We start from the raw sequence: 10,000 nt of genomic DNA, 5'->3' as shown, positions 1-10,000 counted from the left end.
AATTATTTTATTTTATGCCACTGCAAAACCAATACTTTATGAGTGTAATTGTTTAAATGAAGGAATTATGATGGTGATATCACAATAATCACTTATCTTTCTTCCTCCTCTGGATGTGAATGACGTGTTTCCTCATTTTCTGTGTCTGAAATGAGACGTCAGAGCGTCTAAAGAGGATTTCAGTCTGCAGGTGGTTTGACCTTTTAAATTATTCACACACATCAACGATTCCATTGACACACACACACACACACACACACACACAAACACACTCTAAACTAATGTGTGTTTGATCCTGAAAATCCTCATTCTTCACACACTTTGAAGAAAATCAGTGACTTACTGCATGTGTCACAGTTCACAAACACAGGAGCTATTTCTGTGTGTGTGTGTGTGTGTGTGTGTGTGTGTGTTTGACCTCTTTGAGTGGACGCTGTGAGTCTCTCTGTCCTCTGCTGGTCACTCTGTGTCATTACACTCAAGATGCTGTCGCATTAAATGCACTTCTTTTCATGAGAAGCATTCAGAAGAACACTCATTTGATTCATTTCTCAGTCTAAGGAAGTCACTTGCATGCTAAAGAATAAGAGAGTGTTTGTTTGTGAAAGCTGTGCATGCTCCTGGCTCTAATTGTGTGTTTTTGTGTGTTTAATGCAGGTTTTCTGAGGGGTGATGCCCCGGTCGGCCAGATCTTCAGTGTGTTAGACAGTGCGGCTCACGTCAGAGAGACAGACGTGTGTGTGTGTGTGTGTGTGTGTGTCAGCATGGCTCTGACCGACAAACACAAAGTCAAGAGACAACGACTCGACAGAATCTGTGAAGGTGAGACTCTTTAATTCTGCTCAGAATCTCAATCAGATTCATTTTCAGCCCCAGAATGAATCTTTTTTCACACTATTTTGGGGAAGATGTGATTTAAGCACTGCAACTTATGCACACTTGATTATTTATAAACCATATTTTATTCTGTTATATTTTTTTGCAGGGTTGTGCAAAAATCATAATTTAAGAACATGCTTTCTTTAAATTCATGAGTGAATCGAGTCAATCACAACACACAGGAACAATCAGTGTTATTTTAGCACTATTTACTATATGCTATTTGTTATTATTTAATTATTTTGTTAACATATTAATTTTAGTTCCTACACAGTTCCTTTCTGAGAAATGCATCATTTTTTAAATTATTATTCTATGTTTAAATATTCCTATTGAGGTTTGAATTTTTTTTTTTTTTTAGTTCAAATGTAACATTTTGTATTAATACCTGACGGATTCCAATACTGAATTCTATTTAACACATATTCAGCTTTTAATTCTGAACAGCGCACAACCCTGTTTATTACAGTTATTGTTATCCAAAGAAAAACATTAATCAAAGTGACTCCTAAAAGTCAAGTCTCCCACAATCCTCTGCAAACTCACATTCAGCTCTGCTGTATTTCCACTCTGATCTGAAATCTGTTCCTGATGGAGAACACCGAGTCGCTGTGATCAAACACGAGATCTGGTGTTCTCTGTGGAGAGCCTTGGGCCGGATGACACTGGTGATTAAATCATTACATCGCTCGAGATGTGTTTTGCATTATCCTGCCTGCCTCAGGTCTGGAGATGAAATACAGAGAGTTTAATCAGAGGAGCGACAGGAGCCGTGCGCTGCAGGGAAAGCGTCTGTTGCGCTCGCTACCAACGGCTCGGATGGGTTTAGAGAGAAAACCTCAGTTATTACAGGCCCTCGGGCTCTAGCTGAAGTGTGTTTCCGTCTCTGGTCTCGTGGTGTCTTTGCCGTCCGTCTGTCGCTCCATCTGGCTTCAGCTCGTGGCAGAGAGATCGAGCGGCAGGCGACGAGGACAGAAGAACACAGTCACATGATGCTGTAGTTACAGGCTTTCAGCAGATGTTCCTCTGCAGCTGTCAATTACTAACATCTGTTTTGCTCTCCGGGCTCTTGTTAGAGCGTTAAATTGTTCAGTGGTGGTTTAAACTTTAATATATATATACAGTACAGACCAAAAGTTTTAATGTTTTTGAAAGAAGTTTCTTCTGCTCATCAAGCCTGCATTTATTTGATCACAAATACAGAAAAAACAGTAATATTGTGAAATATTATTACGACTTAAAATAATAGTTTTCTATTTGAATATGCTTTAAAAAAATAATTTATTCCTGTGATGCAAAGCTGAATTTTCAGCATCATTACTCCAGCCTTCAGTGTCACATGTAACATCAGTCGATCACATGATCATTTAGAAATCATTCCCATATTCTGATTTATTATGAGTGTTGGAAACAGTTCTGCTGTCTAATATATTTGATCAATAAAAGGTTAAAAAGAAATGCATTTATTCAAAATAAATAAAAAAAATCGAATAATATATATTCTAATAATATATTTTCTTTACTATCACTTTTTATCAATTTAACACATCCTTGCTGAATAAAAGTATTGATTTTATAAAAAAAAGAAAGAAAAAAATGACCAAATTACTGACCAGTAGTGTATATTGTTATTACAAAATATTTATATTTTAAAAACATAGCTTCTTCTTTTTTTTTTTTTTACTTTTTATTCATCAAAGTATCCTAAAAAAGTATCACATGTTCTGAAAAAATATTAAGCAGCAGAACTGTTTCCAACTTTGATCATGAATCATCATATGAGAAAGATTTCTAAAGGATGATGTGATAATGATCCTAAAAATTCAGCTTTGCATCACAGAAATAAATGATCATTTAAAGTATAATACTTTTAAAAAAAAAATTATTTTAAATTGTAATAATATATCACAATATACATTTTTTTTCTGTATTTTTGATCAAATAAATGCAGGCTTGATGAGCAGAAGAAACTTCTTTCAAAAACATTAAAAATAGTAATGTTTCCAAACTTTTGATCTGTATATACGCTTGCAGAATATGCAACAAATCTGATTGCAGTTTATTACGTTAGAATAACAGTAGTAGCTGATGTTAGCGGTTGCTGAAATGTCTTGATTATAATGTTATTTAATGGTTATAAAAACACAGCTCCACTCGGAATGTAACGTTTATTTGTGTTTATTTTTAATATTCTAAGAACGTTGAAATGTCTAGTTTTCTTGTTGTATTTAAAACAACACATTAAAGATACAAAAGCATTCTACTGTCTTTGTTTCACCCAAAATATAACTTTATTTAAATGCTTTTAAACATTAAAATGTCTGGTTTTCTTGTCGTGATTCAAAAATAATTTAAACGATTATTTTAAAAAGCATGGCAATTCTTTGCTATTTTAATAGTCCACTGATCATTCGTTTTGTAGGTGGACTTTCCTTCATGCTTATTTATTTTCTAAAAATAGTATATTTCCATAAGAATCACATTGTACAGATAGAGCACGAGAGTTTGACTTTTCTCAATTTGAACAAGACATTCGTTCATTGTGTGATTGCTTAAAAAAATTCCTAGTAAATGCTTTCAACTAAAAATGCTTCTAGGAATAAAAAGTGCATGCATATTTTAAAAGGTTTAATATATCTCCATCCGTTTGTATACTATTCTTCTTTTGCAGAAAGGTCCTGTGCTACAGTGATTGTGGTAATATCTCGAAGCATTAGAGAAGTCACTGGAGACGTGGTTTTGGTCTGCTGGGTTTATTTTGAGGGGTTGCTTTTAAAGAAGGATCAGCTTTATTTTCAGAGAGCTGCTGTCAGATGTGTTCATGTTTGCTGGGCCGTTCTTGCAGATATTTCTGGACTCTGGAAGGATTGTGAACTATTTATCACGACACTGCTGAAAGCATGAAGCTATTTTACACTTCGCATTGTGCCTTAGAAGAAACCTTAAGAAGATTGTGGTGAAAAAATACACACATTTTCAATAAATAGTTGTATTTTTAGTAATAATTGGAATAAACACAGTAATATAGTTCACTGTACATACATACATACATGATTGCTAAGCGACGTGTGCAATGTGCAAGTTTATCAAAATTAGATTTTTACAGCTTATGTAGATAAAGGGTCAGCCCATCTCAAGTGGTGCAATAATTTAAATAAGTGGTGCATTTTTAATTTTGCCAATGCATCGTCCTTCTTTCTCCCCTTATTTTTCTCCAAATGAAATCTCGATGCCTGAGAGCATCCCGAATCCAGCTCGTGTACAGATGTAAAGTGTGTTGGTAAGTTTGTGTTACTGATCTGCCGTGTTGTCCTATTCTTCTTCTGTCTGACTTGGTTATGTTTCCAGGGCTAAATAATTTAGCGCTTACCTGCCAGTCACATGATAGCATGACCTCAAGTGATGCAAAAAAGAAATGTCGGTTAGAGAACAGGTGAAATATTACCTCCCTCGCACACCTTCGAAGGGAAACATAAGAAGTGAAATCAAACACCGGCTTTTTCCCCTCCTCACAACCGTCCTCTCTTCTTTCCTGCATTCACTAAACACCAGGCTTCCAGTAGGGTACGAGCGTTTGCACTCCAACTCTTCGGAAGTCACGGTAAGGTTCGGTTAAGACTTGCTAATGGGTCGCTTCCACTGAAACGAACAGAAACCTCTGTGGGAACGTCATGGCTGTTCGTGGAACCGTTCCTCCTCCGGATTACTACCCTTTTGATATCGCTCTATCGGCGCAGCCGCCTGAAGACCTGCAGGGCTTTTATAAAGGAAACCAGCACATGCTGAGCAGATCAGGCTCGCATTATGGCCTGTCGGCAGGAGGGGTCAGGAGCGCATGGGATCAAGGGCAAGCTAGAGTAGCTACTCCCGGTCCTCCTCCTCCTCCTCCTCCTCCACCCCCTCCTCCTCCGCCCTCGGCTCATGAGATCAGCCGCCTGTACAGGGATTCTCTAGCCATCAAGATGATCCAAGACAGTCAGCGTATTCGCAGTAGAGCCGCTTCACCTGCTTGCTTCGGCATCGAGTCCAGCTTCCCCGGCCACTCCGTGTACAGTGACGTCAACGGTCTTTCTCTGGAGTCCTGTCAGCCGCCATCCACCTGCATAGTGGTGGACCCTACAGCTTCGGCCATGGATGGGTCTCTTCCTCGAGGGAACCCTGCTTATGCGACTCAGAGGATGTCCTATGACCCTTCGTACGATCCAGGCTCCGCGCCGGCTCCTCTCACCACCGGGATGCCCGGACACCACTCTTCGGCGGGGGTCAATGTCGACCCCAAGAGATCAGTGGATTCTAACTTCCTGGCTCTGCTGCGCTCCGAGGGTCTGTCGGAAAACACTATAGCTGTTCTCCTACAGCAAGGGTTCGACTCTACCTCCATGCTTGCCATGATGGAAGACAACGACGTCCGCTCAATCGCTCCCAATTTGGGGCAGGCACGTGTGCTGTCAAGAGTGGTTATCAATTGCAAGACGGGAGCACCCGGTGGTGCAGTGATGCGAGGTCGCTCCAACAGCTTCAGCCACCGCAGTGATCTCTACATGCAGCCGCAAGCACTCGGGATGGAGGGCAACCTCATTCAACAGCCTCCCGGCGCCATGCAATCAATCTCACCCAGAATGGGAGAGTTTCTAGGTCGCCGGCCGAGCAGTGCTCCATCTCAGCATCTCCTTGAAACCTCAACATACCCAGGGGTTCGCTCGATCGGAGGTCTTCCGGTCAGTCCGGGGGGCTACGCCACTGCGCTACCTCAAACTCGACCTTTGTATAACGCCCACACCGGCCTGGCCATGTCAGCGCTGCCTGCTCAACAACAGCCTCCGAGCATCCCAGGACTAGCTCCCAAGACCTTCTCCAGTACGTTCACCCCCATGGAGCTGATGAAGCGCCCTCCAAACCTTCCTCCGTTCTCTCCTACCCACAGCCCTCATCACAGCCCTCAGTTACTCCGCAAGGGAGCAGCGCCTGTGGAGAGCGCCATCCTTCCAGCATCCTCAGCGCTCCAGTCTCAGACCCTTAATCCTAACAACAAGCAAACCCGCCGAACCGGACCGCCGGTCATCATATCCACCATGCCTTCACCTGACACAAGTAACCACCTTTTTCTGTCTTTTCCACCTGTCCCTATCTTGTTTATTCTTTAAATGTACTCTACGTGTTCCTTGTTTTCAGTAGTATGGATGGTGTAGACCATGACTAATAGATACAATTCCTAAAACTTTGATATTTGGACATGCAAAGCAGATTTAGCTTAGTGTTCTGTTTTTAGATTAGGAGGCTATATATATATTCCCCCTCTTGTGGGATTCAGCGTTTGTGATCCCAGCTGAACTTCCTGAATGACTTGATAGAATCGGAATTAAAAGTTTTTAAGTGAGGTTGAACTTGAGCGCATTACTATGAATGAGCATTTGACTGTGTGATTTCAGACCTGAATGTATGTGTTTTACAATTTTAAGAAGAACGTTTCTGCCAGAGGTTCAGAGAAATATTGAACTTATGATTCTTTACAAGGAACTTTAACCCGGGGCTTTTCTTGCTGACATTCAGCCCTTTCGGGTCTATAAGAGCCACAGTGTTTTCTCTCTCTAATTCAGTTAACGGTGTGTGTGTTTTACAGTTTGAGCTGAGCACTGTACCTCACTACAGGCCTCATCAGAGTCTTCGAGCCTGAAATCTCATTAGTGTTAATAGGATATGCAGAGACACGGTCCTCTGAGAGCGACTGGAGACACACACTGAGAGTCTCTAGAAAACTCAGCTTGACTTCACATTTCAGGGTTTTTTAGAAGAATTAACAAGTGAAGTGTGGGAGACTGTCCAGGCTCGTACCCAACTGCTGATAAACGCTGATGATTGGTGAAGATCTTCTGTGTTAAATGCACACGAGGACAGTTCGTCAGGATGAAGGCTGAAGGTTGTTGGTGTTCAGGAGGCTGTGTTGATGAGTTCTGTTACAGTTCACATGTGACCAACCTCCAACACTGGAATATGGCTGAAATACTGTTAGCTGTTTCACTGTTGAATGCCAAACGGTTGTGATTACAAATCAACTCAAGACATTGTAAAAGACAACATGTCAGTGTTTATTCAACTTCCAGAATGAAATTAATATTCAGTGACTTTCATCAGAGGAATAGTACTTTCTTCATTTCTTCCTTTATTCCTCCCCGGCTATCTTTCCTTCCCCTTATCCTTTCTTCCTTTCTTTCTTTCTTTTCCTTCTTTCTTTCTTAATTTCTTTCTTTCTTTCTTTTTTCTTTCTTCCTTCCTTCCTTCCTTCTTTCTTTCTTTCTTTCTTTCATCTTTCTTTCTTTTTTCTTTCTTTCTTTATTTTCCTTCTTTCTTTCTTTCTTTCTTTCTTTCTTTCTTTCTTTCTTTCTTTCTTTCTTTCTTTCTTTCTTTCTTTCTTTCTTTCTTTTCCTTCCTTCCTTCTTTCTTTTTCTTTAGACCCTTCCTTCCTTCCTCCTTTCTTTCTTTCTTTCTTTTCCCTCCTTCTTTCTTTTGTTCCTTACTTTAAGCCCTTTCCTCCTTTCTTTCTTTCTTTCTTTCTTTCTTTTTTCTTTCTTTCTTTACACCCTTCCTTCCTCCTTTCTTTCTTTCATCTTTCTTTCATATTTCTATACACCCTTCCTTCCTCTTTTCTTTCTTTCTTTCTTTTTTCTTTTTTCTTTCTTCCTTCCTTCTTTCTTTCTTTCTTTACACTCTTCCTTCTTTATTTCTTAATTTCTTTCTTTCTTTCTTTACGCCCTTCCTTCCTCCTTTCTTTCTTTCTTTCTTTCTTTCTTTCTTTCTTTCTTTCTTTCTTTCTTTCTTTCTTTCTTTCTTTCTTTCTTTCATCTTTCTTTCTTTTTTCTTTCTTTCTTTATTTTCCTTCCTTCCTTCTTTCCTTCCTTCCTTCTTTTTTTCTTTAGACCCTTCCTTCCTCCTTTCTTTCTTTCTTTCTTTCTTTTCCCTCCTTCTTTCTTTTGTTCCTTCTTACTTTACGCCCTTTCCTCCTTTCTTTCTTTCTTTCTTTTTTCTTTCTTTCTTTACACCCTTCCTTCCTCCTTTCTTTCTTTCATGTTTCTTTCATATTTCTTTACGCCCTTCTTTCCTCCTTTCTTTCTTTCTTTCTTTCTTTCTTTCTTTCTTTTGTTCTTTCTTTCTTTACGCCCTTCCTTCCTCCTTTCTTTCTTTCTTTCTTTCTTCTTTCCTCCCCCCATTCCTTGTTTCATCTTTCTTTCTTTTTCTTCCTTCTTTCTTCCAGTGTCTGTCATTAGTTGTCTTTAGTATTTGTTTGACTTTTGGTTGTCATGTGTACACATTAATTGTCTGTTGCTTGGCAACCAGTGGTTACATTGTAATCACACATAGATAATGTGTGTGTGTAAATGAGGACAGACTTGTGAAACTGCCGTACGAACACATTTAATAAACTCAAGAAGTGTGTGTGTGTGTGTGTGTGTGTGTGTGGAGTGGGCGGAGCTCTGCGCTGGCTGCCGCTAGTCTTAAACTCTCTCTCTCTCGTTGGTTGGCTTCATAAGTAGTTTATTAGCTTGTCGTTAAACAGAGCAGTGTCCGCCGCTCACTGCACACACACACACACACACACACACACCGACCAATCTGACCGCAGCACGTCCTGTCGCCCAGATGGAGCTCGCCGCAGGTCAGTGTGTGTGTGTGTGTGTGTGTGTGTGTGTGTGTGTGTGAGACACGTGACCGCAGGAGGATCATATGATCCTGCTTACACCCAGAACACCTGTGGCTGTGGTGCATTATGGGTAGTGAAGACATGTATGGAAGGGATAATTAGCTTATGTCTGCAGCAGGATGAGTTTGTTTATGTGTTCAGCACGTGTCTTGTAGAAAGACTGAAGTGATTAAAGACGTGTGTGAGTGTGTGTGTGTGTGTGTGTGTGTGTGGTTATGTAATCTTAAAGACAGATCAGAACGATGTGTTTATAAGACATTCATCTGCACGCTGGTAAATAAACAGGTTTGGTAGCATTTAATGATGATTTCAGCAGCATTTACATGCTTGTAATGTGTCTGTTTTGAGTTTGGATATGAAGTGTGTGTGTGTGTGTGTGTGTGTGTCTCAGAGTGGAGGTCAGGGTGAATTATTCATGCGTTGTAAATGGAACGGCTCCTGGATATTGAATATCCGTACTGACTGTGTGCCTCCCTCTTCTGCTCTGTTGTTTTCATTTGTATGTTTCAACTCATACTTAAAATATCTGAATGGATTAGATATAAAGTATCAAAACAAGTCTTATTTACTGTAAATAAAGATGTTAGGAAACAGAAATTGACATGAAGCATTGTAAATTACATAAACTATAATCAGATTATTCAAATATAGCATACATTCTCAAAACGTGTGTGTGTGTGTGTGTGTGTGTGTTGTTTGGTATATATCACTGCAGTTATAATTTATCATTTTTATTTAATATTGAACAAACTGCAAAGAAATGTTCCAATGACATTTCTTAATTTGTGTCAGGTGATCACAGATTTCTGACAGATGAAACTATAAATACTGAGTAATCAATTTTGAGTAAGATTGAACATTTAAAAAGCTTGAAGCCAAGCTGTTGTGCTGTAGTAAAAATTAAATTCAGGAATTGTTTTTGTTGAGAGAACTGATGTATGATCTTAAAATATATTTTAATGGCAAGACACTTGATATGACAATGCTTTATTGTGATAGTCCTTTTAAATCATATCTTCATATTTCTTGTTTCAAATCAGAGATTATAATGTGATTCACAGTGCTCTATCAACAATCACATTTGTGTTCCTGACAGATCTTTTATTTTTGCCAGGGTGCCACAGAACCAGACAGATAAACACACTGTTTGGAATAGCACACTGCTCTACTGTTTCTACTATTTCTACTATTTCTACTGTATATCATTCATTAATAGTGTTCTATTTTGGATTCAGCCTCTCATTGGCTCGTTCTCCCTCATCTTAATCTCAACTTCCTGTATGATGTCACTGGGGTGAAATCAGATGCTCTGAAATCTCCTTAAGTGCTTTTGGGGGATGAGGTGTGTGTGTGTGTGTGTGTGTGAGTTTGTTTGTGCTCACTTGTTCTTGAATAAAAAACTAAAGTCAGATTGTTTGATATTTG

The 10,000-nt window shown here is 39.4% G+C and overlaps 1 protein-coding gene across 4 annotated transcripts in view; it reads left to right on the top strand.

Moving 5' to 3' along the window:
• ctbp2l (C-terminal binding protein 2, like) overlaps positions 1 to 10,000 on the top strand; it is a 28,597-nt gene that overhangs the window by 11,386 nt on the left and 7,211 nt on the right. The window contains exon 2 of one of the 4 annotated variants that reach the window (XM_026222140.1): positions 658 to 822. In XM_026222140.1, coding sequence (XP_026077925.1) covers positions 765 to 822 — 58 coding nt within the window. In that variant the 5' untranslated portion in view covers positions 658 to 764. Of the gene's footprint in view, positions 1 to 657; positions 823 to 3,258; positions 5,971 to 8,333; positions 8,531 to 10,000 lie in introns of those variants that run through there. The other 3 variants (XM_026222137.1, XM_026222139.1, XM_026222141.1) reach the window with 3 other exon arrangements.

The sequence above is a fragment of the Carassius auratus genome, chromosome 37 (assembly GCF_003368295.1).
Source record: "Carassius auratus strain Wakin chromosome 37, ASM336829v1, whole genome shotgun sequence".
Classification (NCBI taxonomy): Eukaryota; Metazoa; Chordata; class Actinopteri; order Cypriniformes; family Cyprinidae; genus Carassius; species Carassius auratus.
The sequence above is the reverse complement of the archived record's forward strand: the minus strand, read 5'-3'. Positions and strand labels throughout refer to the sequence as shown.